At 52.2% G+C, this 27,430-nt stretch overlaps 3 protein-coding genes and 1 long non-coding RNA gene across 5 annotated transcripts in view; 1 reads left to right on the forward strand and 3 right to left on the reverse strand.

The window, feature by feature from the left end:
* Positions 1–4,136, reverse strand: part of PSD (pleckstrin and Sec7 domain containing) — a 37,895-nt gene extending 33,759 nt beyond the window's left edge. Inside the window, exons 1-3 of the mRNA XM_068197472.1 lie at positions 4,010–4,136; positions 206–1,097; positions 23–125 (exon numbers count right to left, since the gene is read on the reverse strand). Coding sequence (XP_068053573.1) covers positions 23–125; positions 206–973 — 871 coding nt within the window. The 5' untranslated portion in view covers positions 974–1,097; positions 4,010–4,136. The remainder of the gene's footprint in view (positions 1–22; positions 126–205; positions 1,098–4,009) is intronic.
* A 3,218-nt stretch (positions 4,137–7,354) lies between these two features.
* Positions 7,355–9,233, reverse strand: LOC137478010 (uncharacterized). The gene is made up of 2 exons (XR_011001350.1): positions 8,702–9,233; positions 7,355–7,577 (listed from the first exon to the last, which is right to left on the reverse strand). It is a non-coding gene; the product is annotated as an uncharacterized lncRNA (long non-coding RNA).
* A 1,939-nt stretch (positions 9,234–11,172) lies between these two features.
* On the forward strand, positions 11,173–18,097 carry FBXL15 (F-box and leucine rich repeat protein 15). Of its 2 annotated transcripts, none has more exons than XM_068197495.1 (4): positions 11,173–11,325; positions 13,335–13,585; positions 14,315–14,817; positions 15,183–18,097. In XM_068197495.1, exons 2-4 carry the CDS (start codon positions 13,403–13,405, stop codon positions 15,370–15,372), a joined length of 876 nt encoding a protein of 291 aa, XP_068053596.1. In that variant the 5' UTR covers positions 11,173–11,325; positions 13,335–13,402; the 3' UTR covers positions 15,373–18,097. The 2 variants fall into 2 exon arrangements, with proteins under 2 accessions (XP_068053596.1, XP_068053595.1); XM_068197494.1 differs by lacking the exon at positions 11,173–11,325 and adding an exon at positions 12,350–12,493.
* On the reverse strand, positions 16,421–27,430 carry CUEDC2 (CUE domain containing 2). The gene is made up of 10 exons (XM_068197496.1): positions 27,355–27,430; positions 26,450–26,579; positions 23,351–23,442; positions 22,387–22,530; positions 22,010–22,071; positions 20,435–20,568; positions 19,422–19,592; positions 19,023–19,084; positions 17,307–17,367; positions 16,421–16,934 (listed from the first exon to the last, which is right to left on the reverse strand). The coding sequence occupies exons 3-10, from the start codon at positions 23,422–23,424 to the stop codon at positions 16,788–16,790; spliced, it is 855 nt and encodes a 284-aa protein (XP_068053597.1). The 5' UTR covers positions 23,425–23,442; positions 26,450–26,579; positions 27,355–27,430; the 3' UTR covers positions 16,421–16,787.

Raw genomic sequence — 27,430 nt, forward strand, 5'->3', positions numbered from 1 at the left:
GCATCCACCTGCAACTTCTTACCTGTCTTTGGGGTATCTGAGGAGCCGTAGAAGAATTCCCACTTGGCCTTGGCAATGCGCTGGGCATGGGCAGAGCTCTGCCGGGGATACAGCCCAGTGCTGCCCTGCAGAGAGGAGAGCAATGAGTGGACAATGCACCCCCAGGGCAGAGCCCATGCCCAGTGTAGGACACCCTCGTACCTACCTGATGTCGGGGTTCTGGCTTCAGGGGACTCCTGGTGAAGCTGGGGAACTCCTCTGGCAGCCCATTGGTTAGGGATCGGCAGAGGCAGCTGGTGTCAAGGGCACAGAACTCCTTCCCACAGGGACGTGTTCCCCCTGGAGTCCTGCCCCCAGCCAGAAGTGGGTCAGACGCGGAGGCCTCCAGCTTCAGCGTCTGCAGGAGCCGCTCCTGGGGCAGGGGCTGGGGCTGGAGGGATCCCATGTCCCCACCCAGCTCCAGACTGCGGCTGAGGCTGTAGGGGCCGTTCTCCCAGCGGAGATGGGGGGTTGTCGGGCAGCCCAGTGTCCGCACACTGGCCTTCTCAATGAAGCGGAAGGTGACCACAGAGCTGTGTCCCTCTGGGGCTGGCGGACTGTGGCTGCCCAGAGAGGCGACAGCTGGGCTGGGCCGGCCCCAGCGTGGGGTGCAGGGGGCAGTCAGTCGCCCCGTGCCTGGGCAGCTCCCGCTGCCAAAGGGCGCTGCCTCAGCCGGCCTGCGGGCCAAGGAGCCAGTGCTGTTGTAGAGGCCGAGGGGGCAGCGGCGGGCATCGGGCGCCAGGCCCTTGCGCAGCAGGTGGAGGCGGCCGGCGTTGAGGTTGGGGGTGAGGCAGGGTGGGGGGCTGCACCGCCCAGCCTCGGGGCTTCCCCCCGCCAGCCAGGGCCTCCGGTTCACCCTGTGGGCAAAGGGCGGGGGAGAGGCAGTGCAGCCCTCCTCGGGGTGGAAGCGGACAGGTGCCCCTGCTTGGGCCATCCTGCCAGAAGAGGGCACAGAGGTGTCAAGTCCGGAGCCCAGCAGGGTGGCACAGGCACAGCAAGGCAGATTCCCAGCACCCCTGAGATGTCTGAAACAAGAGGCGATGCATCCTCAGGCAGCTCTGAAACAAGGGCAAGGAGCTGGTTAGGGAAGAGAAGGAAAGGAAAAGAGTCTGGGGCCATGGGGAGGACAGGCCAAATGTGCCCTGCCCTCATGGCAGAAGAAAAATATGTGCCAGGTGAGACAGCCCCCAACAAATCCACTCCTGCTGCAAGAAGCAGGCAAGGTTCATCAAGGGTATCACACCAGCACCACTGCAGGGATGCTGGCAGCCCTTTGCTTGGTCACCAGGCACCCAGAATGTTTGCTTTCTCCCCATGGTGCCAGGATGCTCAGGCACTTTCCCCACAGTTCAGCACCCTACACATTGCGAGAGAATGCACTATAAAATGGATTCCATTCGTTCTGCTTTAGGCTGAATATATTTACTACTCACAGCCTACAGCCTATTAAAGTAAGGGGAGGGGAAAAGTATCTACTGTATCCCTGAGACATCCTCCAATTATACTTGCTCAAGGAGTTTAATATGAGCAGCAAGGGCAAGGAGCCTCTGTCTTTGGAGGTCAGCCCGGGTTTAAACTGTGTCACACCAACACATGTCGCAGCCACTACTGATGGTGCAGACAGAGCTGTCAACACCAGTAGATTCAAAAAGCAGTGGTAACAGACAATCCCAGCCTGGGGGAACACAGCAAGCCTGCCCTGCACATGGCTCACTTGCCTGCCTGTCTCTGCCCAGAGACTGTACACCCAGAGATGAGACCAGCCTCCCCACAGCAGCAGGTGGGTGGCTGCAGGGAAAGGCAGGACCCGGAGCCCCCATCAACCGCACTGGCAGGGCTGCTGACATTTTTCTTTCTCCCAGTGGAGTTAAAACTTGCACTTATCCTTCCCTGAGTTTCTTCAAATTCCTAATGTGCAGAGAAGACTCTGCCTTGGCTGCTTGTGCCTTCTGACAGATGCCAAGATATTGAGTCCCTCACTTTCATCATTTGAAAGTGAGAAACCATATGCCAGCTGCAAACAGGAAAGCATTATTTTCTTCTCCCTGTTTCCAAGTGCAAACCAGACAGGATTAAATTCCTAAAGGACATGGAGCTGAATTTTCAAGTGTTTAGGCTCCAGAGATGCACAGACAAAACTATTAATGAAATAACCCAAACCACATCTGTGGTGTAGGCACCCATTTATCTGCACTATCACACTGATGAAAAAATCTGTCCTGCTGAGCAACAGCAATCTCTAATTCACTCACTGCAAATTTTATTCTCCTGATTAATTTATTATGTACTATTTTTACAATATTTTTCTCCTATTATGGTTGTGTTCACATTCAAGGTTGCTGAAGTTAACTGCTAAATAATAAAGATGAAGGGTTTATATGTTGCAAATGGAATTCCACTTTTTATCTCAATGCAGACTAAGACATATGCCAAGGAAAAAACTTATCTCTAGGAATAGTTTGTTTTCTCTGTAACATAAAAAATCTACAAAAACCAGCCTATCCCAAAACATGTGGGTTGTTACTAGAATAAATAGGATAAGCAGAATGTCCTCCTGGTTATTAAAGCAGAATTATCAAATTTAGAGTAAAGGTCATGCCTGCCTTTGACCCACCAAAGCTGGATGGCTACACCATACAGTGGAGTGAACTTTTCTTTAATAATGAGAGGTAAAAAGCACAAATGCAACTGAGATGAAAAACCAATGATGGAGTGAATGAGCTACAAATTCCTGCTTGCTGATTTCAATTGTGAATAAAAAAGATGCTCCTTAAATCATTGTGATGAATGGGGTGGGCTGTAAAGCACTGGTGGGCTGGAGAAAACCTTGCTGGTCCCACTTCTTAAAGGCAGGAGAAGTTTTACAAAGAAAATCTCACAGGGTGTCTGCCTGGGCAACCCTGGGCATGCATTCAAAGAGAAAAACTCAGGAGCTGCAGTGTGATAGCCAGGGGCAGCACATCATTGGGGGATTTAATTTGTTCAAGAAAACATCTCACAAGAAACTTGTTCCTCCTGGATGTCCCTTCTTAAGGGCCAAAGGAATGTCCATGGATGCTTCCTGGGCATTGCTTTGAGTGCAACAGGGGATGGCTGCTCCCCACGCAAGGCTTGCCTGGCGGAATGGGGTGATGCGGAGCGAAGGCAGCAGGCAGCAGGACCTGCTTACGCTGCGGGGGAAGCACACACCCACGCCACGCCACGGCAGTGTGGGGACAAGGCGTAGGAACTGGGGGAGGATGAGAAGAGATTGGGTGAAGAATGGCACAGAGATGGGAGAGAGGCAAGAGGCCAGGGCTGGGGGTTAAATTCACACGATGGGCAGTATTTGTGTGCTGGACATGGAACCCATGGCAAGGAATGGGGGAAACCAGGCTGTGGCTGCCGGGCTACCTGAGGGGGCTAGGGCCCCTGGGAGATGACTCTGCTCTCCGAAGGGACACAGAGCAGTTTGAGGGGATGAAGTGGTGACCGAAGCGGGATTTCTGGAGGCCCTGAGGCTGTGGGGCAAACAGGTGACCTCTTTCAGCTGTGGTGTCTAGGCAGGGGACGTTTCCCCACCTTGGAGCTGAGGCTGAACATGCTCTTCACCCCCCGACCCCCCCTGCCCGGCTTCCCTCACCCGGCACCTCCCGTTCGGCGGGATCAGCCCTGAGTGGATGTGACATCCATCCGGATGAGGAGGGAGCACCCCCGGCCAGGGGGGCTGGCGGAGCTGCCCGCCGCGATCTCCCTGCGTGGGGATCGGCCCCCCGCCCTTCCCGCCGCACCGGCACACCGGGGCCGGAGCGGGTCTCGGCCCCACCGGGTGCCACCGCAGCCCCGTGCCGCCGCCCGCCGGTCACCGCCGCCAGGAGGGCGCAGAGACGCCCCGGTCCCTGCAACAACTGCTGCAACTTTCCCCACTCCCCCGACGCCCCGCTTCGGCCTCCGGTCCCCGCCGCGCCCCGCTCCGCTCTCCGCATCTCACCGGCAGTGCCGCTGCCGCCACCGCATCCTCCGCGCCGCTCCTCCGCGCTGCTGCCGGCACGGTGCGGCTCGGCCCGGCCCGGCCCGTCGGGCGTGCCGCGGTACAGTACGATACAGTACAGTACAGCTCGGTACGATACGGTGCAGCACGGTGCCACCGGCCGCAACCCGCCGCTCCCCGCCGCGCTAATCCCGGCCCGGGCCTGTCACTCCGCCCCGCTGACAGCCACGGCAGCCAATGCGAAACCCCCGCCGGGCGCCGCGCCCCGCCCCACTCGGTGGCACCGGCACACGAGGAGCGGCCGAATCCACACCGGGGTGCCTGTCCCCATGTGTGGGCAGGCCGGCGGGTCCCCCACCAGTGTAGCATCCTCCACATGCTCAGGTCCCGGTGTGCACACGCCCTGTGCCGGTGCGAATCTGGTCTCATGCACTGGCAGCGCGATCCCGGGTGCCGGTGTGCCTGTTCCAATGCCACACCACTCACGTCCCCCGTGTCCTGGTGTCCATTTCTTCGTTCAGCAGCGTGCACATCAATATGAACGGCCAGTCCCTGCTCAGCTGCATGCAAGTTACTGTGTGACCACTGGCACGTGTCAGTGCATGAGCATGCATGGCCTATGCTTTGTGCCCTACGCCAAAGGGTGCAGGCTCCCCTGTGCCCCACCATTCCTTAACAACCACGAGGATGAGAAGACAAAAGCTGCTATACGGTCCAGGCTACCAACCAACATCAGCAAGTCCCTTGCTCTAGAGCCAGGGACTTATCTCTCCAAAGGTCATCACCCAAAGCACACTACAGCCAGGGGTGCCAAGGTGTCTCAGGCCACCAGGAACTTGATATCACGGTGTCACTAGGCACCCCAAGGATGGTAAATGCCACATCAATCTCAGGAAACCACTTCTAGATACAAGTGGAAAAAATCACCTATCCTTTGTCTCCTGCCTTGGCATGGGGACTCCACTGGCACGAGTGGCATATGTGAGCTCATATGGGACAGCTGGGTACCAAGGTGAGAGGTGCTATGGCAGGGCTTCAGGACCCTGTGCTGCCAGTGCACTGGGTCTGCGTGTGGCAGCCACTTGGACTGGCAGCCAGCACTTTGTGCCCTCACAGGTTGCCAGATCGATTTGCTATTAAACGGCACTTTATTACCCAGCCCAGCGATCATTATTAAATGTGAGACAAGAAGCCCAGGGGAGCTAGGGCTTCATGTACACATTGTATCTGCAAGAGAGTTTGGGAAGAGCTGCCTCTTCTTCCTGCTTTCCATGCCTGCAGCAAGCCCAATCCCAAGCTCACCTGCCCCCTCAGTCACCCAGAAAGTATGTCTCCTTCTGCCCTCCCAGGCACAGAGAAAAAGCATCAGGCAGGGCAGGCTTTCCTCATATTTAATGCATCAAAGTGCTGCCATTTTCTCCTTCCTTCTCCGGGCTCCTGCCTGAGAGGGGCCTCTCTCCCCCACACTGTGGGACTCAGCTGCCCTAGACACAGCCGGCTTTTCTGGCAGACTCCAAGAAGCTGGGCTAATCAGGGGCCCCACTGCTGAAGGATCAACGACCTGATTCCTTCAGCAGCTTCTTGATGGCAGAAGGGCGGGGAGGGGGAAGGCTTTTCTCTAAGCCACAGCCAGAGCGACAAATTTAACCAAGTGGAAGAGCTCAGAGCTTTCCCAGTGTGTCCATACCAGGACAAGGCATGCCTGTGCCTTCCCAGCACCTGCAGGAAGCCCTGGTGAGAGCTGCAGAAGGTAAGAGAGGTCTTTTCCTGACTGGAGATCCAGATCATTCACAGAAAACACACTTCTGTCCAGAACATGTGTTTTCCCTGTTGTAGCAGTAGCTGCTCCTCTCCCCACAGTGTCCTGCTCCATATCCCATGCACCTTCCCACAGCCCTAAAAATCATGAAAGATGTGTGTCCACATCCATGGGTCTGGCCAACACTGACATAAGCCTCACTTGGATCAGGATTTTTCGGGATTTAGCCTCGGCTCTCCTGATCCCTCCTGCTGTGAATCCCTCCCTAGCTGATGCAGGACAGAAGGGAGCAGAAAACCCCTCTGTCAGATGACAGAAGGGGACAAGGTTTCCCCCACAGTTCAGCTCCCACCTCCAATCCAGTGGGCTTAGCTAGAGAGACAGGAGTGCCGTGTACTGGGAACCCTCTTTACTATCATTTGGGTACTTCAGGACCTCCAGTCCTTGCCTGCAGGTACCATGTCCTTCCTGTATTAGAGTCCACTCAGCTCCATGTCATCCCTTTCAGCCTCCCAGGTCCTGAAAAAAGGAGCTTCTAGAAGTTTTCTAACTATTGCCAGCACTGTCCTCGGTCATCTTCATAAGTCTGCAATACACTTTTCCCTCCCAAAGGCAGAAGGGTCTTGATATCATCAGGGCAGCACAATGATGAACTTCCAGCTTGGAAGAGATCAACCTGACATGTCATAGTGTCCAAACAACTGTACAGATCTAGGTGAAATTTGGGTGAAGAGGGGTTAGACAAGAGCTCTTTCCCCCAGCTGGCTCCAGGATATACTCACACTCAGCTTGCCCTAAGGCACATGGATCAGTCTCTAGAAAGGTCCTGCAGCTGCAGCTCCACTTGAGGTAAACACTCTAGTGCACCCCAGGGCTGCTTCTCTGAACCTAGTGGGGGTTGTCAGAGCCATTTCCTCTCTGGTGTGCTTTGTGCTAAAGGCATTGCAAAGGGTGCAAGGGCATATTCTGCTTCACTACTGCCAAAATCAGTGGGGCTGTTCTGTAGCCTCAGGGCACAGTGCAGGCCTGAAAGGAGGGGCAGTCACTCCATCGGCACATGGGCTCTTCTCAACACAACTGACTGGAAGCATAGTGGAAATAGCAACTCCAGCCACGCAGGCAATGAGTCCCAGTGTAAGCAAGGGAAGCTGCACACCCCTCACCTCTGCATTGAGGGCTCCAGGGCAACCAGTTAGGTTGCATATGTTCCCTCAGGGCCTAGGTATAACTACGTGGCTCTAATTAATGCCCTTTACCTCCAGTGCCAACACCCAACCACATCCTAGTCATATATTACAAAAGCCATTGCAGCACAAGCCAAGTCTTTAATGGGCTGATGCACTTATCTGTTATTGCACTAGACTTGCGGTTAAAGATAAATGGTGAAAATATCCTCCCTTGGATAGTCCTATACAAATGCTCTTCTGTGGCTTAGGGCAAAAAGGCAGTGCTGGAGATCCTTCCTGAAGCCCCTCCCACCCAGAGCTGGAACAGGGGAGAGCAAGCCTGTACTGTCCTGTGCCTCCTGCGCCTCCTCTGCACGGGACACTCATGCGGGACCGTGGCGGGATTTTTCAGGGTGAAAGACATTCTAGAAGAGGATACAGACTGCAAAATGTCTTACCAGAGAGAAGAGCCCATGCGGAGTCTACATGAGGGATAGCTGCTGCCTGCCCCTCTGCCAGTGCCCTACCCAGTGTCCCAGCTCCCTGCCTTGTGCTGCTCCCTCTTACAGGAGGAACAGTGGCTTAGAAGAGTGGAGTTGTAGAGAGATGGTAGCAAACACTGTGTGCTGGGCCTCAGAATGAGCTGTAACAAAATATTTCTGTAATGCCCCAGGCACACCTGCTGTTATAGAAATCCTCTCAGACTCTGTCCCAGCCCAGGCAGCACCCGCACAGGGAGCAGGCTTCCTCCTGCACCAGCATTGCTCTGTCAAGATGAAGGCAGAAATGACAGCATGATAAAACCTGTCCTGGGGATGTGGGAGGTGGGGCCTCAGCACAGCTTGAGCCATAAATAATCTCCCTACACAGCAGTTAGGGGAACAATTGTGTGGGAGTATCTCTTGGTAAAAAGATGCTCAGGCAAAAATGGTCTTGAAGGAAAGCAAGGGATTTCTGAGTGGCGGGGTGGGCTCTCCAGTGAAGACAGAGCTTCCTGGGTGCCAGCAGGTCATTCACCAGACCCACCTCACCATGGTGAGTCACTGCACCAAAGAAACAAATATAGTCTGAAACAATCTAAATCACCCATACTCTGGTGTAGCCTCCCAGGACAGGCTTGTGCTGCAGCACAGATCTTCAGACTGCTCTCCAGCTAATCTATGCAGCAATAAGATGTGATCCCTTACCCATACCTTCAGACTCAAGATTCACATGGGGAAAGGTGAAAGGGTGTAAAGGGAAGTGTGAACAACGAATACAGAGTATTTTATGCAGAAAAGAGACAGTAAGCCCCAGGCACACAGTCTGACCCAACACAGGATGAACACAGTCACATCCAGGATTGTGTAAAAGGCCTTGAAGGTCAGTTATACAGGAGTAATTACAAATATAGCCAGAAAACTGAGCAAAATGGCTGTCATGGAAATGTGTGGAGACAAATTCAAAGGGCACACTGAGAGCTTGAATGCAGGGGATTCATGAGTGGGATGCTGCAGAACAGCCCTGTATTTCTGTTTAGCTGGGAGCTTCTCATGCATAATCCTCTTTCAACCTTGACTTGCAGAACTTGGTCTTGCTTTGCTTCTGTTTATTTATTTTTTTTTAGCCCTGACTGTATAGTCATATTTTTTTCTGAATAAGAAGTAGGAAGGTGGCATGTACAGGGAAGAGTTGAGCAGAAGTCACCATGTGTTCTTGTTTCACCAGCTTAGAAATGGAGTCTGGTTACGCTGTGCAATCTCAGCACTGACTGACAGCAGAGCTTACCCTATGAGCTCAATACCTTCTCCCATGCAACCAAGAAGTCCAGCTGTGGTCCACTCCAACCCTGAGAGTGATGGGGGCTGTCAGACTTATCCTGCAGCCAGAGAAAAGGTGGAGCCAGATCCTTTGAAAGAACCTGGTGAGAGTCCAAGGAAAAACAGTGTTGAGAGGCTTTACTGAACTTCTGTGGTATTGCATTCACCTAGCTCTCACATCTAAGAGGAGTGAATATTGCAGAGCTACTGGTGTCCTTGACAAGATCTGACAAGTTTCTTCTCCCACTTGATACTAGTAGAAAACTGTAAAGAAAATGGCCCCAAAGTCTTTGCAAGGCTAAAGGTGTTTAGCCAGCAAGGTGCCAAGTCATCATACGAGGTGACAGGTCTATCCTAGAACATCAGGATAATGTTGGCTTGGCATCATATTGATCTCCTAAAAATAAGTTGTACTCTTGGACAGCACTAGCTTCTGGAAACCCCAGCAGGCTTGCAGAAACCCAGCCAATCTCTGAATACACCTCTGACATGGAAATATTTCAATTGGAATGGAATGGAATTTTCAATGCAAGGGAAAAGTCAAAAGGCATAAACGGGGAAGACTTGCCCATTATAGCTAGAAAATCAGGAGCATCTCTGGGAAAAAAAAAAAACAAAACAGCCTTGGGTTCCTGGCTTGAGGCCAGCTCTTCTAACCACAAAACTTCCCCTCCTTCAAGGCCCAGTTTCCTAAATCCCATCTCCACTTCCTAAAGGGTGAGGTGATGACCAAACTGCTTCTCTAGACTCTTCAGAAGTATAGCTGAGCATCAGCACCACCTTGCAGCAATGGAGCTGGCTGAAGTCTCTGTTCACTACAGGGGATGTTCATGAGGTTGAAGATGCCATGTCCTGGCTCTGTGAGCTGCCAGCACCGTATGTTTCCAAGGAATACACCAGAAAGCTGCAGCAGCAGTAGTTGTTGTGAGCTAATCTGCTTCCTCCCCCTGGTGCTCAGCTTGGTCGCTCATTACTGTGGATCAGCTCATAGCCTGAGGCAGTAGCCCTGCTTTCTCCCACCGGACATCAGTGGCCACTGGGATAACAGGAGTGCCAGGGAATTGAACAGCGTCCCCTGCGTGTTGAAGGTACCTGTGCAATACACTCCCTCAGCTGTCTTGCAAGAACTGCAGGTGTCATAGCCCAGGATTCACCAGGTCCAACACAGAAAGCTGTTTTGGCAGACCTGGTTGAGGTACTATGAATCAACTAAAATTGGCATCCAACTGAAGCTTAAAAAGGAGACTTACCTCTCAAGAGAAATGCAGTCCCAACTTTGGCAGAATATATTCCAAAAGAAAGGCAGAAGCTTGCTGCAAATCTTGATTGAGAAGAGCAGAACAAAGCTCTCCTCAATCTTCAAGCTTGTCTGCTTTGGGCTGTCCCTTCCCCACACAGCTACAGTGGATAACACCCCCAAGCCCTGTACTGCAGTGCTGTACAGCCATTTAACAACTGCTCTGCATATAGGAAAACTTGATAGACACGACACAAAACCAGGACTGGTTTGGGATCCTTACCATTGGTGTAGACCTAGGTTGCTGAGTTCACTGAACATCCTGATGGTGTAAAGCTGTGTCTCAGCACACACCTCTACAATACACTAACAGTCTCTGACGCTCTTTCTGCATCTGCAAAACACCTGTGGACAAAAAACCAGAACAATATGAACATTTCATAGCTGGAAAGTACCCATAATTCCTAGTACGTCACACATGCATCTCAATAGCTGTAGCAGCCACCTGGCCAAACCCCTCACAGGCCAAGAGCTCTCAGGCCCTTGGGGCACTTAGTGCCCCAACCTTAGTGGCCCTAACCAGACACATGTCCACCTTCCACCACTCCTGCCCATAGACCCTGTGATTCTATACATTAAGGGATTCTGCCAGGTGGCAATTTTCCATTTCACTTCAGTGGGAAGTCAAGAGCAGAGTGCTACCACCACAGGGAAAGAAAGAGCTGTTTCAGGACATGGCCAGTGGCATTCTTAACTCCAACAGAAAATTTAAAACCGTGCATCACTTGTCCTTTAAATGAGAAATGCACTTCAGAGAGCCACTGGAATCCTCGAGGAGCAGGTGCTAAGTGTCCTGGGGCAGAGAGGGTGGGTAGCTTCCTACAGAGGAAAAAAAGACCTTTTTGCAAACCAGCTTCTATATTTTGAGGAAATGAGCAGAGCAGAGTGCACAGACAGGTCATTGCTTTCCAGGAAACTTGGGACCAGGGATTTGGGATTTGTTTACTGTCTGTGGGGCCTGCTCTTTTGCCAGGTGGATTTTTTTATAGTTTCTATGCCCGCAGTAATCAGCAGGTTGATGCTATGCTGCATAAGTCAGCAGGTCTCAGTGCCGAGACAGCGATGGAGTCACACGCCCTGTGCCGGCTCGGAGGTGTGGTGTGCGAGTGCGGCACCAACGCGGACCGGGTGCCCGCCGCTGCCCGCTCCGCAAACCGACAGCGGGGAGGAAGGAGCAGCATCCGTTTCTACGGGGTCGTTATGACAACTGCGCGGGCAGGAGCCCGGGCCGCTTCTCCGCGGGGGCTGCGGGAAAAGGGAGGGACCCCGACCTGTCCCCGGGGCTGCGGAGGCAGGTGGGGCACCGGCGGGGGAGCGGAGCGCCAGGAGCCGGTTGGCAGCGTGGGAGGATGCGGGCTGGGAGCGGCGGGCCGCGGGCAGCCCCGGGACGGGGACAGCCCGGTACCGGCGGAGGAGCGGGGCCCAGTGGCTGCCGGTCGGGGGTGTTATGAAAACTGTGAGCTCCAGGAATTGGCCTTTACCGAGGATCCGTCCACTCCTGCGGGCGGGCAAGGCCGGCACAGCCCACTGGGAGAGCCTCGGAGCCGGGCAGGTGGCTTGGGGGTCTGGCGGGGCCGTCGCTCACCGGCAGCAGCGGGTCCCGGCTCCGCGTGGTGCTGAACGGACAGCGGCGCCGCCCTGCGCATGCGCGACAGCCCGCCGGGACCAGGGCGTGCGCTGGGACCGGGGAACGGGGGCAGCCGGTGTGCGCCGGGGAACCGGGGCCGTGGGGAACGGGGGCAGCCGGTGTGCGCCGGGGAACCGGGGCCGTGGGGAACGGGGGCAGCCGGTGTGCGCCGGGGAACCGGGGCCGTGGGGAACGGGGGCAGCCGGTGTGCGCCGGGGAACCGGGGCCGTGGGGAACGGCGGCCGCCGGTGTGCGCCGGGGAACCTAGGCAGCTGCAGGGCTGAGCCGGGGGAACTGAGGCCGTGGGGAACTGAAGCGGCTGGTGTGCGCTGGGATCTCGCGTGCGCTGGGGAAACGGAATAACTGAGGAACTGGGACAGGCGGTGTGCTCTGGGGAACCGGCGTAGCTGCGGGGCTGCAGCCACCGGAGCGCGCCCGGGAACTGGGGCCATGGGGATCTGGTGTGCACTGGCGGTCTGGGATAACTGAGGAACTGGGACAGGCGCTGTGCACGGGGGAGCGGGTGCGCCCCGTGAGCTGGGCCACCAGAGCCGGTGTGCGCGGCGCGCCGCTGGGGAGTCGCTGCGGCACTAGTGGGACCTGTGACCACCGTGGCCCGCTGTCCCGCCCGGCACTCCCCGCCGCGGTCCGGTGCCTCTGGGCCGGTCCCGGTAGCGCGCTCCGCCGCCGGGGCGCGGCCAGGGGGCGGGGCCGAAGGCGGGGTGGCGGGGCACGCGCACTTCCGCCCGTCGCCGTGACGTCACGGGTGGCCGCCGGTGTCCTGGTCGGGTGCGGCGCCGGATGGAGCGGCCGGGGGAGCCCCGGCGGGGCCGCAGGTACCGGGGGCTGGGGGGGGACAGGGCTGGGCTGGGCTGGGCTGGGCTGGGCTGGGCTGCGCTGCGCTGCGCTGCCCTGCCCTGCGCTGCCCTGCCGCCTCGCCACGGCGCGCTGCGGCGGGCAGCGGTAGGGTGTCCTGGTCCCGGCGTCGCTTTCGCGGCCGCCCCGCTGCGGCGGCGGGACAGCCCGGGAGCGGCTCTGGGGCCCAGCGAGGCCTCCTTGGGACGGCGAGGCAGGAATGGCCTCGGGTGAGGACCCCCCCAAATGCGGCCTTTGCTGGGGCCGAGTGTAACCGCGGCTCGGTGGGCTTTGGGCCGCCGGGACCCCTCTGCTCCTTCCCTTCGCGGCCCGAGGCTTCATCCTCGCAGAGACGCTGAACGTCCGCTCCTCGGAGGGAGGCTCCCTGCGGGGAGCCCGGAGCCTTGTTTCTCCCCCGGGAAGGAGCGAGTGCCTGGTCTCTGCCCCTTGCAGGGTGCCCGAGTGGCCCGGCACGGATGCGGGGACTGGCTGACAGGTAGAGCGATGCTCGGACATGAATGCTGAGCACAGCTACTGTGCGACTGGTGCGGTAACGCTGCAGCAGCTTCTTGCTGCTTTGCTGAGGGACGGGGCCTCCTTCAGCAGCTGATGGAAAGCCCCGCCCAAGCTCTCCTGGAGGGCACTGTGGGCAGGTAGACTCGGATGCCTGAGCAGGGAACGTCCCAGGCTGGGGAGGTGGTGATGCAGGCAGCAGGCACGTGCCCTGCTGATGGCTAGCCAAGGGGCTGTTCCCTGTGGGCTAACTGTGGGAAATGTCACTGAGTCTGAGTCTGAGTCTTTTTTTCTGGCTGTTCCTCCTAGAGGCATCTGGCAGTAGGTGTGAGCTGATCTTGCCTGGCTCCTGCAGTAGCCTGGCTCTCTGGTGTCTGATGATGAGTGTGACCCCGACCAGGGGATGCCTCCTGGACCTGCCGTGGGAAGACATCTTGGTTCCACATATCCTCTGTCATCTGCCACTGCAGCAGCTGCTGAGCCTGCAGAGGGTCAGCAAGTCATTCCAGTCTCTCATCCAGCTGTACCTGGCCAACATGCGCTGCTTTGACTCAAGCCAGGTATTGGATGGCTCTGAGGCTGGGGGAGGACACAGATGTCCTACTGCTCTGGAACTAACAGGGGAGCATCTGTGTGACGAGAAGAAACCCTTGGCAAGAAGGGCAGTTTCTGCTCAGGAGCTTGGGTTAATAGTTCAGGTGTCAAACTGGACAGATGGGCTTAGGGAGGAGAGGCAGTGATTCAGGGCCCAGCAATGCCAGTGTCTTGAGTAAGAGGCCCTGGGAGGAGTAAGCCTGGAAACTCCACCCAGGCTGTTATGGGGCACTGGCTGGCAGTTTGGAGTTTTGGAGTGGCATGTCCTCATGAAAGTTGTGCAGTAGGTTGGGTCTGATGGGACATAACTGTGCTTGGTCTTCAGGGAAAGTTTGTGCTATTGCTGGGAGCCACTGCCTGGGACTGAGAAAGACTGGAGTGGCTGCTATTCTATGAGGACACAGAGTGGTCTAGCAAAGAGATTTTTGGAGAGCAGAGGTGTGGAGCTCATCATGAGTATATAAATGCAGGAGTGATGATGTGGGATGGAGAAACCAGAGTATGATCTAGCTTGTGGCAGTAGCCTTGGCTGAGGTGAGCAAAGTCTGATGGTAGGGTTTGCCCTGGGATGAGGACAGGGGATGGCTTTGGTCACTATTGTCACAGAACAGAGGAGGGGAGAGAGTATTCGGTGAGGACCAGGCTTACCTGAAACCCTGGGGGGATGCCTCATTCTTCCTGGGTTCCCCACACAGATTGGACCTGCCATCCCTCGAGCCGCTTTTGTTAACCTGTTGAAGGACAACGAAGTTCTGCAGCAGCTGGCACTCCAGAACTGCTCTGACTGGCTGACGGACCAGGAACTGCTCCCGGTCATTGGGCAGAACCACCACCTGCACCAGATCCAGCTGAAGGGCTGCGCCCAGCTCAGCCGCCACGCGCTTGTGGCCATCTCGCTGAGCTGCCCCAACCTGCGCCAGCTCTCCCTGGCTCACTGTGAGTGGGTGGACAGCCTGTCCCTGCGCAGCCTGGCTGACCACTGCAAGGCACTGGAGGCTGTGGACCTGACGGCCTGTCGCCAGCTGAAGGACGAGGCCATCTGCTACCTGGTGCAGAAGTGCGGCAGGCTCAAGTCTCTGTCACTGGCTGTCAATGCCAACGTGGGTGACGTGGCAGTTGAGGAGACTGCCAAGTGCTGCCCAGAGCTGGAGCACTTGGACCTCACAGGGTGTCTACGAGTCAAGAATGACTCCATCAGGTACTGAGCAATGTGGAGAGCCGGGGGGGGTGGCAGGTACCTGGGATGGGGAGAGGACAAGAACCAGAGAGGAAAGTCAGATTTCTTCATGCTGAAAGCAATGAGAGCTTAGTCTGGGAGAGAAGCCACTAGCAGGCCCTTCAGGGGCCTTCACTTGTGCTATTGACAGCAAATTTACCATCATGGAGGATAGGTCCGGGATCCAGATGTCCCTTGACTTTATCTCATACCAGCATGGTACTGTTCCCAAAGGATGGTGCATGTGTGGCACAGTCACGAGCGCTAGGCTGCTGGGAGTAGAGGAGTGTGAGTGGTGCACTTAGGAGTCCTGACTTGCAACTTGCATATGCTGTCTTTCTTGGCAGGGTCCTGGCTGAGTACTGTCCCAAGCTGCGCTCGCTGAAGGTCAAGCATTGCCACAACGTGGCTGAGTCCAGCTTGAGCATCCTCCGAAGCCGTGGGGTGGAGCTAGATGTGGAGCCTCCGCTGCAGAGGGCTCTTGTTCTGCTGCAGGATGTGGTTGGCTTCGCCCCTTTCATCAACCTTCAGATCTAGAACTGCTGCTGCTGGGGAGGGGGGGACTGACACAGTGCTGGGATCCCAGAAGGATGCCGGAACTTGCTGCTGTAGAGACGTGCAGAGCTTGAGGTCAGTCCCATTGCTGAGGCTGGCCTGAGTGGGGCTCACTCTTTCCTCTGGGGCTCAGTGTTCGTAAGTGGACTTCATTGGTGCCTCTGGGGAAAGTAACTCCCTCTGCAGTGGTGTGGAAAGAGCGAGTGATTTGCAGGAACACCATGGTGCTGAACAGGTGCTTGGTCAGGCCAGCTAATAGATAGGACTTATTATTTGTTGTATTTTAAATCTTTAAGCGGCAGCTGTCCAGAAAGCAGGGGAGTGTTTGATAGGGACTGTCCCCTGGGGTGGGTGTGCAGGGCATGCCAGCAGAGCTGTGGAACAAACCAAACCGGCTGGAGCAGAAAGAATAGCTACCAGTCCTCCTCTTGGGAGAGGGCAGGCCCCTCTGGGCTCTGGGAGGATGGCAGTGAGCCTAACTCCAGCCCACAGCCACTGGCTAGCCTGGCACCAAATGACTAGCATGATCCCAGTACAGGCAGTGTGTCTGCCCAGGCCTAGCGTGCTGGTTTAGGTTGGAGCAAGGTGGGAGTTGTTTCAGGGGGAACATGCTCCTAATGGCAGTTTGACTGACAGAAAAATGCCAAACCTAGCTGTGCTGTCTCTGAAAGTAGTTGGTCATTGTCATTTGTTTCTTCCAGCACTTGACTTAATATTTTAGTAGTGCCTAGGCTTGCTACTGTATTTTGCTCTCTGTTGTGTGGCTGGAGCTTTGGCTCTCAACAGTGGTGAGAAATGGCAGGAGCACTGACTCTGATATCAGCTGGAGTTTATGGAGAGAGCTGCAGATTGTGTTGGTGGGGAAAGCCTAGTTCTGGAGTTGAGCCTAAGCCCTTTTATCCGCTAGGCAGTTAACAAACAGCAGCAGCATCTTGAGAACATGATGAAGAGAGTAATTAGAGGAAGAGAGGATGACCCTGCTCCTGTCTGTGGAGGTAGTGTTGAAAACGTGTGCACGTTCTGGCTGAACTACACACCAAGTCACATCATCTTTATTAATACTGGCACTCAAAGCAACAGTGCACAAAGACTTGTTAAAAAGGCTGCTGCAAAAGCACATGCCACATCTCAGATCTAAAAATGTCCCATGCAAGGAATAGCAGAGAATGCCCAGGTTCTGGTGAGCCACTGTGGTGTGCCCCTGGGGGCAGAGGGATAGCTACACAAGGAGAGAAGTCTCCTCAGCCAGGTTAGTTGAGGAAACTGAAAGCAGTGTCCTGGCTTCCAGGTTAGTTCAAGTTAGTGGCAGGTGGAGTTGCCTCATTCTTAGCACCATACATCCATCCTGCCATGCCAGGCAGTGAGGTGGAAGGCTGAAGAGCAGTAGAACCTGGCTGTCAGTGGAACTTGTACTTCCTGGCTGGTTTTAGACTGATGTAGGTTCTCTTCATCTCCTCACTCTCAGGCTTCTTGATATCTTTGTACCTCTCTCCTTTTGTGCTCACCACCTGGTTATCAATGTAGCGGATCAACTTCTTGGGAGCCTGGAGAGGAAAGATATTTAACACCAAGTGGATGGACAGCCACACTGCTAGAGAAATGGAGGGGGCAAGCAAAAGCAGAGCTGCACTATGGGAGGTGGGTGGGTGGGCTGCTTTACCATTGTCTGTGTTGGGAAGCTTGGCCAAAACTGGGAAGGATGCTATCTGATAAGAGGGAGCAAGAGCCATGGTAGTCAGGAAAGATAAGAACTGACATTTCCTGCAGCAACTTAGCTGAGCTAATCTTCCCTCTCTGACTGACAGGTTCTATGAACAGACCTGCCTTTGGCCTGCCCTGTTGCTTTTTTGAACTTGCAGCCTGGTTTTAGTTTAAACCTTGGGACATTGACATGCTGGTGAGCTGGACCTGCTTACCTCTTTGGGTGGAGCTGGCCGATGTGTTTTCTGATCATCTGCGCTATCCACCATCATGTATCTGAAACACAAGAAACATTTGGTGAACACTGTAATATACATTGCCTGGGACTACTCAAAGCCTATGTCCCTTCTCCCCTGGCTGGTTTGTGTCCTACTTGCCTAGATTGCAGCTAGGAAAACTTAATGTTCCCCTCTGGGTGAAATGGGCAAGAAGTATGTCATGCTTCTGGTGAGAATCTAGCAGGATTCTCCTGGAGTAGCATCCTTAGCTGTATGTGAAAGGTATTGAAAACTCAGGTGGTTGATAATGCTGATAGCCACTGCAGAACTGAGAGAGGTACTGAGGTCTGGTGTGTTCTGCCATTGGGGCAGCTTTGTTCCTTCTCAGCCCAAGTGATGGCAGCCAAATGAGACATATGTGAGATTACAGGACCAATCTGTCTGCTTTTGCTCTGAATGATGGTGTTCCTTTCACACTCCTCCTACTACTTGACTATGAAACAGGTCTGTGCTGGAAGCAACTTGATAAAAGCATCACCTCATTTCCTATGTAACTGAAACATCAGGGTCCAAGCATTTGCTTGCTGTACTGCTGAGTTGCTACTCTGAGAATTTGGTGCTGGTTTAGCACAGGTGACCACGACTTCTCCCTCAGTAGTTAGTATAGTTACTCTTGTGTATCTTCAGCTATGGCGATCTGCTTTCTGTACCTGTGCTTGAGTGATGTTTAAAGTACAGGATGTTGCCAAAATGTCATTAAAGTGAAGTTCTCAGAAACATAAAAAGAAGCTGTTGGTTTTTTGTTCCCTTGCCTGTCACTCTGAAATGAGCACAGGATATGGGCAAGGACAGGGATTACTACTTCTGCCTGGATGCTGTTCTGCCTTGCTTTATCTTTCTTAGCCCATTGACTGTTTATTCTGTCCCTGGGGAGAATGCAAAATGGAAAAGATGTGGCTGGATAGACATGTGGAAGCTGCATGCCTGCATGAGGATACTAATGAAAGATGAGATCTTAAAGCAGATAGATGAAACCACAGTGTGGATTCTCCCATTGAGAATTAAATGCTTTTAGTAATGAGTATAGGTAAACTAATCTAAAGCTATTTTCATTCCCAAGAAGCCCATAGGAGGACTTCAGAGAGGTTTCTTTAAATGCATTGAATTCACACCTTCAGCAATTGAGATTTAATCTTCCCAGTGCTGTTGTACAGGCAGTCTCTTGAAGGTATCTTTAACCTTGTTTGGACTGTCTCCAAGAATGGAGGTATGAATGAGTTACTGTAGTTCTACAGGTCACCATGTGTTTGTTACCTGAGCTGCAGCACGGTGTTTGTGCCTTGAACCTTTAACCAGGACCTCAGCTAACAGCACTGTGACTTACACTGTATCTGTAGGAGGCTGAAACCTTGCACACAGCCAGTGCTGTGACCCAGCTGGTACAGGTCATGTGTTTCTGTGCCAGAGCTCTAAAAGAAACCAAACCTGTTCTGTTGTTTAGGTTTTGTGGGTTGTTTGCTAGTATTTTTTGTGTGTATGTGTTTGGTTGGTTTTTTCTTTTTTTTTTTCTTCCCAGCCGATGATTGTATTTGTGCTTAGATGTGTTCAGCCAATACCCACCCCTAGTTCTTTATAGACCACACTGTTCCCCAAACTGCTACCTCTTCATTGATTTGGAGCAAAACAAGGGATTCTTTGCTGCTGGGTACTTACTTCTGTAGGATGACCTGTTTTAGTTCCTCATGGTTGGGTGTTCTGCGGGGCCGTGCCAGTTCCTGGGAGGAGACAAGTTGGTGTGTGAATAGCACAACAACAGGGCATACATACAGCTTACCTGCCAGCTCAGTGAACCCAGCTGCTGGTGGAGCACTCCAGGGGTAAAGGGGTGCCAGCTACAGCTCCACTGGGGTCCTGGCTTGGTTGTGGGCACAGCCTATACTAAGAGAGCCAGGGGAGGGAGAGGAGCTGTCACTCTGCATGATCTTCCTGGCTTATCGTGCATAAAGTTTCTGCAGTCAAAATTGCTGCTTGAGCAGATAGTTATGGCACTTGCATGTCCCTGAGCTCTGCCCTGCTCTTTGGCCCACTGCCACCCCAGTCAGAGTACAGTACCTTCACACTCGCACCTGCTGGGCCAATTTCCACCTTCTCCTCCACAATTAACTGCACTGCCTCTTCCAAGTTCCCCAAGGCCATGGCGAGAGCCTTCTCTGCCTGGCTCACAGTACAGGCTGGGAACATCTCCAGTAGCAGCTCCACCCCATCCTTCAAGTCAGCACCTTCCTAGTTGGAGAAACAGACAGAGGTAAGTTGGGGATGCAGCGAGGAGAGGGCTACTGAAAAGGGCCTTTGGTTTTTTATGGTCAGGAAATTCAGTTTGCCCTTTGCTGAAAGCTCTCTCTCCTTACCATCATTACTAAATCTGATTCCTGACGCTAACAGGGGACTGTATCTTTAGAAAGACCAACTCCTCTCACTCTCCTTTAATCGCCTCCCTCTGTATTTCAACTAGCTTTAAAGCAAGCAGGCTCCTGTAACCTGACTCATCTGTGTGGCCATGCTTAAGAGTGAGCTTCCTGGACCCTGTGGTGTGAATGCCTGACTCCTGCCCACCTTGTGAAGTTATATGTACTTTGAATAGAAAGGAAAGGGCCTGCTAAACACTGACCTGACGCTACATCAGAAGGAATCACCATAGCAGCATTTGCTAGAAGGCTGGGGACACAGAATGCTTGTACTGCAGAGCAAGAATAGATAAGTACTGGAGAAACAGCAAGCAGGGTGTGGGGGAGGAAGGTGGGGTTGATGTAGAAGGTACTGCAGTACCTGTAGCTGCTGTGGGATCTCTGAAGGCACTGGGACAGGCTCTCTCAGCCATTGCTCTGGCTTACCCTTTCCAGCCACTGAAAAGGATGAGCCAGAGCATTGGCTCACAGTCTGTCAGCACATAATTTTCTGACAGTCTTGCTCAGGCCATACAATGGAGATCATGGACGCAAGTGATGCTGTGTCACAGCCTATGCTGTGGTTCCTTCCTAAGCTGGAAAATGCCCTCAGGTGGTGCTGGTAGCCTAGTGCTGTATGACAGTCCCCAGAGTTCCTGCTCCTCTGCAGGGTACTCATACCTGGGCCCCGGCTCCGTCTGTTAGAGTGCACAGTCTTTCCCCGTTGCAGGCTCCAGCTCCAGCCTCCTGGCCCTTGGTGAGATCTTCAGAGGGCGCTTCACTCATGCTTTCCACAGACTTTTGGCCAAGTTTTTCTTAAAGACACAGTGATATCTCCTGAGGAACAGTCCCACTAAGGCTAGAGCTCTGTGCTTTCTGTTGGCATTAGATTGCTAGCGCATTGTGTGCCAAAGCAAATCTCTTGTTAAGTGAGAAGACTTGGAAGTACTACTGTTTCTCCTGCCCTCAGCGGGGATAGCTGCAGCTCTGCTCCCACTGATCTGCAGGAAGCCAGTGCTAGCACATGCTGGAGTGCCTGACTTCTGCATTTCCGGGCTGAAAAGGGCATGGGTTGCTTGCAAATTCAATTACACTTTTCAATTCTCAATCTGCTAGTGCTTTGGTTGTGGTTACTTCCATTTCTAAGAATTCCCTGGTATTTGCTCTTTGAACTAAGATGTAGTTTTGATTTTAAACTTGGGAATACACTGTGCTAGTCCCCAGGCTGCATGCAAGCCAGCACATCCTGTGATCAGGTTACTCTGATGCATCTTTTTTTTATAACATGCTCTTTTTTCCACTGTAGGAAGAACCATTTCACTTTTGTTCTGTCCTAAGACTGGGATGGTGCTTTCCTTCCACACTCTGGCTACATCAGGATCCTCAAGGGTAGGATGCAGGGGAGCAGAGCAGAGCAGTTGATTTTGTCAAGTTCAAGAAAGCAAGTAAGATAAAAGACAGGACTGTCTATTCTACATTGTGTAGCCTTCTGGCAAGACAGCAGTGATGTTGCTAGATCAGCAAAACTCAGAGTGGTTATGCCCTGGAATGTCTGATATCCAGGCACTGCAACCTGTCTGTTCTTTAGTGGAAAGTACCCATGGAGTTAATTGATACAGCAATCCAGCTGGCATGTGAATGCTGAGGTTAGAAAGGGCCATTGTGACAGTGTAGTCTTCTGCAGTCCTGCATAGTGCAGGTCAGAGCACATCGCTGATTTTGCATCTGTGCCAGGGTTCATGGATGAACAGGAGGTGAGCTTTGAGGATGCTCAAAGTTAGATGTGATACATGTATTCAGCTGGATACCCTATTTGATGATGCACCTGATAAAGGCTGCCCAGTTGGTAGTGCCACTTAGGCAGATGGCTATCAGAGGCAGGCAGAAATCCTCTTTCAGAATTAACTTACAACAGAATTTCAACAAGCAGCCCTGAATTGGCTATTTCTTTCTTATTACTCTGGCTTTGATCTCAATAGAGGTATATGGAGAATTGATCAAGTGTTTTTCACGCCAGTATGTCTTGGACAGTATTCCATATGACTTCAATCTCCCATCTCCCATTTGTTGATGTGAAAAACCTGACTGAATGTTGAAAAAAAAAACCCCAAACCTGTCAATCAATTTGAGTTACTTTTTGAGTTCCTAACTGTGGCATACAAGTTCATACTTTTTCTGTGACATTGTTCAACTCCAAATATTAAGACTAAAAACATGTACAGATCTTCTTGTGCTGAAATTGTTTGTGTAACTCACCTTTGTTGCGAGCTTCACCAAGCCTTTCTGAGAGGGAGAACATCATTTCGCAGACATCCCCACTGCAAGAGACAGAAGCTGTATAAGCATGAGGAGGAATAAAAGCCTATCTTACTTGGCTACCATTTTATAGAAAGACAAGACTTGATGGGAAGCCCAGTAAAATCAACTGGTATTTCAGATGACTAAGGACCTACTTGCAAACTACATTAGGATTAGCATCTGTATTCAGGCAAAGAGGGACTTATTATGATGGCTCAGGTTTAGTAGTAATACATTTTCAACTGGGTATAACAAAAGAATTTGTAGTACTGAGGGTCCTGGGGCCATGCCCCCGGTGCATGACATGCACATACAAACCAGTAACAATCACATACCTGTGGATTTCTGCAAAACCAGGGATATATGCCTCCATCATTTCCACAAAGGTGTCCATATCAAAAGTCTCTTCAGAGGACTCTGGTGAGCCCAGCTCTTCCAGGACACCCGTGATATAAGAGAAGAAAACATCATCCATCCCACTGGAGACAAGGAGAACACAGAGAGCAGGGTCACCAAGCCCATTTTTTCCTTTCTCTCCATCCCCATTCTGCTTAACCTTGTCTCTTTCTAATACAGCAGCAGCAGGACCCATGTGACTGTATGTCATGAGGAGATACCACCCCTAAGGCCAAGCAGCAGGTGGTCAGTGCTTGAGAGGGAAGCATTAACAGATAAACAGTGCATGTGGTCCTGCTTCCTGGGCAGCACTGAATGACAGCCCCAGCATGTGTTCCAGAGGCTGTGCTCCTGTGGGTTCTTCAGCTGAAATAACCAAAATATTCCAAATGTTCAAAACCTTGCCTCTTCTAGATTGACTGGTATTTCAGGTGAGGTCATCATATTCTGTTAAGTTACACTTTCTATGGGATACAGTGTTCTCTGCTTGCTGCTCTCCACGCTTGTGTCACTGCTGCCACCAGCTGCCAAACTAGCTGCTGTGTTCCAGCCTCGAGGTGGCTGTTATCTCTGCAAGCAGGCAGAGTTCAAAATAGAGGCCTGACATAGATGATCCTGCTCAGCCATTTGGAAGCGCTATGGAATGAAGGAAATCCCATATCCTAATGGCTATTACTGGACAGGAAATTAATCATCTTGGTCATCAAAGAAATGACATTGCTAGACTGCAATGCTAAACGATAGTTGTTCCAACATTCCCATCAGAGACTGTGCAAATTACCTACATCCTGGATCTGACTTAAAAGAGAGCAACACAAAGAACAGGAAAACTACAGAATTCAGTATAATGCACAGAGTGACAATGCAGGAGCAACGATACTGGAACTGCCTATCTCAACATACCTGAGGTCTGCTGCAGGGATGTGGGATTGGATGAAGCGTGTCAGTGTGTCTTGAATGATTCTTTCAATCTCCATGTCTCTCGAAGCCCTTTACTTAAAAAAAAAAAAAAATAAAAATAACAAGATCAACATGCAGGTATGGTATAGGCAAGTGTGCTCTTCCCATGAAAACAATTCAAAAATTTCTCCAATGCCTTGTCATCTTTGGGTAACATCAGGCAAAGATATCCATAAAAAGCTGCAGTATGAGGATCCACTGTATAAAGGAGCCCAATATCTTGGGCCACTTCTGACTGTGTTGATGCTGTCAGTATGCAGCTGTACCATACATTTAAAAAGTCCCCTCTGGCAAGCAAAGCTGGAAATGCAGATGTGTCCAGCTGCAGGAACCAGGGACCTCTTCTGAGCTGGAAGACTGTGGTGTCCAGTGAGGAAGAAACAGGGAGTGGGCTTGTATGCTCACTGCAGAAAGGGGTGGACCTTCCAGCTAAGAGCATATGCAGTGATGCTTGGACTCGACTCAGGAATGAGTGGGAGGAAGGGTAATGTTTCCTACAGAAAGGACATCCTAGAGTATATTTTACAGGGAAATACCAAGCAGGGCACAGACAAGTAGTCCGCCAGCCAAAATATCAAAGGTCTCCAGGTCAGGCATGGACTGCCAGTGGAATCCTGCCCAAACAGGAGCCCGTTGTGCTTGGTAAATGAGCCATTCTAGAGTTGATGCAGCTGCAACAAGGGACACTTGATAACCCAAAGCTCAGGGGAGTTCTAAGAATCAGAGAGCTCCTACAGCAGTGGCAGAAGGGGGCTGCCCACAGCCCTGCTTTGGCTATCAGTACTGAGCCTGGACTGAACGCGGTGGAAAAAAAAGCTGTTTCTTAACCATTCCTTCCCCTTGGGGTCTACAGAGCTGCTGGGTGGATAAATTCCTGGTAGAAGCACCAAGTTCTTCCCAGGAAGGAAAGAAGCCTTGCATTTAGAGAAACTGATATAGTCATTGGCCAGAGAGGTTCCAAAGGTCATCATGCTCCCATCAGTGCAGCTCTCTCATTTCAACCACACTAGGACCTGACCACACCTGTTTGACACGGAAACTCATGGAACAGTCATATAGCTTACTAACAGACAATTCTGGTGTCCCATGGAAATCAGAAAGCTTTGGCATTTCCCTAGATGAGTCTTCCAGAGTTAGCAGGATATAAACAAAACCACCCCATGGCACTCATCCAAGTTTAGAATTACATAACTCAGGACATCAAAACTCCTTCTGCATTAAACTTTCAAATGCTACACTTCTTCTAGTGATGACCTACAATAGTTAAGGAAGAGATCCACTAGGAGAGCTTATCCTATGGGCTCAGTTTTGTGTGGGAGTGATTTACAATACACAAAATGATCTACAACCCAAAGGCAGGAGAAATCACTCTCCTGAGAGCTCAGTTTTCCTGAAAAGATGTTACCATACTTCTAAACTTCCAGTCATAATTGCAATGTGGGTTTTAAGATCACTTCATTAGTTGTCACTGATTCAAATATATCTGTACAAGTCCTTCTGTATTTCTTGTTGCAATATGGGTTCTGTGTAACGTTGCATAGAATCTATTTTTAAAAGCATATGATGAAATGATACTCCTATTGCTCTGCTCCACAGCTACACCCTTACAGTTTTGCACTGTCAGAACAAGAGATCTTCAGCTCCTGGAAATCCCTGTCATTTTCTGACAAACCCCAGTCTTTAAACACTGCGGGTTTTTTTTATCAAGGAGTGAGCAGTGGAGCACTGTATGTCATCTCATTAAGACAGGCTTAGTTTGAAATGCCAGGAGTGCTTATTTGAATCACATAACATCGCATGGCACACGTATTTCCTCACCTCAGGCAGAGAAAAGTGGTATCAATTCTCAAATTGTGAATGTGAAAATTACTCATTTTCTGTATTAGATACTTCGGCCAGCATCTCAGCAGGGTTTCCCACCCTATTGTCAGCCCTGAGAACCTAGCAATCTCAGCAATCTCCATCCCCTTGTATTCTCCTTCCCAACATGTCAAATTTATTTTGTTGGCTTGGTGGGGCTTTTTGTAAAACAAATGTAGAAATAATATCTCTTTAAATGTACCATTGCTCTTGTGATGTATGAAATAACTACTTATGTTATACTGAAGAAAAGTTGGTATGAATCAAAAAAAAAAAGGGGGCAAGAATCTGAACTGTTTGCATACAGCTAGATTGTTTTGGAAGGCTCTTTCAACTCCAACTTCAGCAATCATTCTCAAATGGTCAGTGTAGTGGAATGGGAATGACTGTGAGCCTTGGACTTTTTACTAACAAGACAGACTTGAGCAATTTAGAAAATTCTGAACTAAGGAACTGCGTATCAACTTTTATGTGATCATAAATTTGCCTACCGATGACTAGAGGTTTCTGCAAATGGAAGGAGGTAGGTGTTGTATCCTTGGATGTTTCTCAGAACAGGTTAGAGCAAGTTTAGGTAAATCTGATCAGAGAAGGTTCATTTAGCCCAAGTGTCAGTGAATGAATAATGGGACAGGGAATGTTCACTGAGCTCCCTCTGAATTTTTTTTCTGAAAAAGCACAGAGCATGTCTTATGCTGCTTGGTGTGTCTGTGCTCAGGGAAGTGCATTTCTCTGGGATATAAGGTCCTCACAGTGCAGCCTGTGACATACAGGCTCAGAGGGACCTTCTCAAAAGACATGTGCAGGACAGAGAATCAGCTGTTGCTATACTCCACTGAACTACTTAACTCAAATTTTGCTGGCTTAAAAGAAAAATTTCCAGGCTAAATGACACTTTACAGACAATTTCAGTGCTTCTATTTTTTGTTTTTCTTGCTGAAGAAATCCCTGAAAGGGCTTGCACAGTGTGGCTGCTATGGGAAAGCAGGCTGAGGTCACTGTGAGTGTTAACAGAATCAACTGCTTAATGCTCTAAAATGAATACAAGACTTTTGTTTATAGCTTAGTCCCAGTAAACAAAAGTGACAGAAGACAATAATGCCAGTGGCCAGACTCTTCCCTCCCCTCTAGATCTACACTGGAAAGGTGCACTTGGATACTGTGCTGACACGGGGCCCTTACCGGAGCAGACGTGTCACCTGTGCGAGGTCTTCAGCTCACGACCACTGTTAGTGATGTCACTTCAGTGCCTGCAGCGGAGTTGACAGCCCATCCTACGACTGCCAGGCTCAAGCCATGAATGAGGGAACCCCTTTATGGGAAAGGAAAGCTGAATTAGCTGAAGCAGGAGCAAAAGAATCATTCTGTATACTGGTGTCGTTATGCTTTGTATCACTTGTGACCACTTCCCCTAACACAGAGGGTACAGTGTATTTTGTGAAAAGATTCTGTGGGACGGTATCCCTGTCCCTTCAAATTCACTGCGATGTCACGATGTTTTTCAACACCCACAGTTCATGTAGCAAGGCCAGCAGTGGTCCCTGCACATCACCAAGGCATTCCCAAAGCACAGGTGGCTTCATCGCCATGGCCAAGCAGAAGTTGTCTCTCGAGGCTTTAGGGAGACAGACCGGAGAGCGAGCACCGGTGCTGCTGCCGTGCAGGTCGCCCCGGCCAGAGCGCCAGGCGGAAGCGGCGACACGGGCTGGGCGGCTCTCACTGCGCTCGGGCTGCTCCCCGCCACCGGCGGCCACCATTCCCCGGCGGGGGCTCGCCAGGGAGGCCGCAGAGTGCCCGGAACACGCGCTGCACGGGCCGGGTCCCCCCCGCCGCGCCGCCCGCACCGTGGGGCGATCCCCGCACCGCAGAGGCTGCGCGTTACCCTGCCCGGCCCCCTGGCCCGTCTCCCGTCCCCCGCGCTGCGGACCCCGGAGGAGAGCCCCAGTCCCGGGCTGCCCGGCGCTGTGTCCGGTGTCCCCTATCCCATATCCCGTATCCCGTATCCCGTATCCCGATCCCATATCCCGTGTCCCCGCGGGCGGGGCGGTAACGGGCGCGCGCCGCCGCCGCCGGGGGTTAGCGGTCACCTGATCGCCCGCGCGCCCCCGCCGCGCCGTCCTCCCTGCGCGCGGGGCCCGCGCGGCGCGCTTGAACGCGTCACGT

This window comes from Anomalospiza imberbis, chromosome 8 (assembly GCF_031753505.1).
Source record: "Anomalospiza imberbis isolate Cuckoo-Finch-1a 21T00152 chromosome 8, ASM3175350v1, whole genome shotgun sequence".
NCBI classification, from domain to species: Eukaryota; Metazoa; Chordata; class Aves; order Passeriformes; family Viduidae; genus Anomalospiza; species Anomalospiza imberbis.

What these genes read in the sequence shown, in the direction of transcription:
- FBXL15 (XM_068197495.1), top strand. Translation starts at nt 13,403, where the DNA reads ATGATGAGTGTGACCCCGACCAGGGGATGCCTCCTGGACCTGCCGTGG. An exon ending in GCTGCTTTGACTCAAGCCAG is followed by an intron (nt 13,586 to 14,314) that starts GTATTGGATGGC and finishes TTCCCCACACAG; the next exon opens with ATTGGACCTGCCATCCCTCG. An exon ending in GTCAAGAATGACTCCATCAG is followed by an intron (nt 14,818 to 15,182) that starts GTACTGAGCAAT and finishes CTTTCTTGGCAG; the next exon opens with GGTCCTGGCTGAGTACTGTC.
- CUEDC2 (XM_068197496.1), bottom strand. Translation starts at nt 23,424, where the DNA reads ATGGAGATTGAAAGAATCATTCAAGACACACTGACACGCTTCATCCAA. An exon ending in TGGTGAAGCTCGCAACAAAG is followed by an intron (nt 20,569 to 22,009) that starts GTGAGTTACACA and finishes TGTGTCTTTAAG; the next exon opens with AAAAACTTGGCCAAAAGTCT. An exon ending in CAGACGGAGCCGGGGCCCAG is followed by an intron (nt 19,593 to 20,434) that starts GTATGAGTACCC and finishes TTCTCCAACTAG; the next exon opens with GAAGGTGCTGACTTGAAGGA.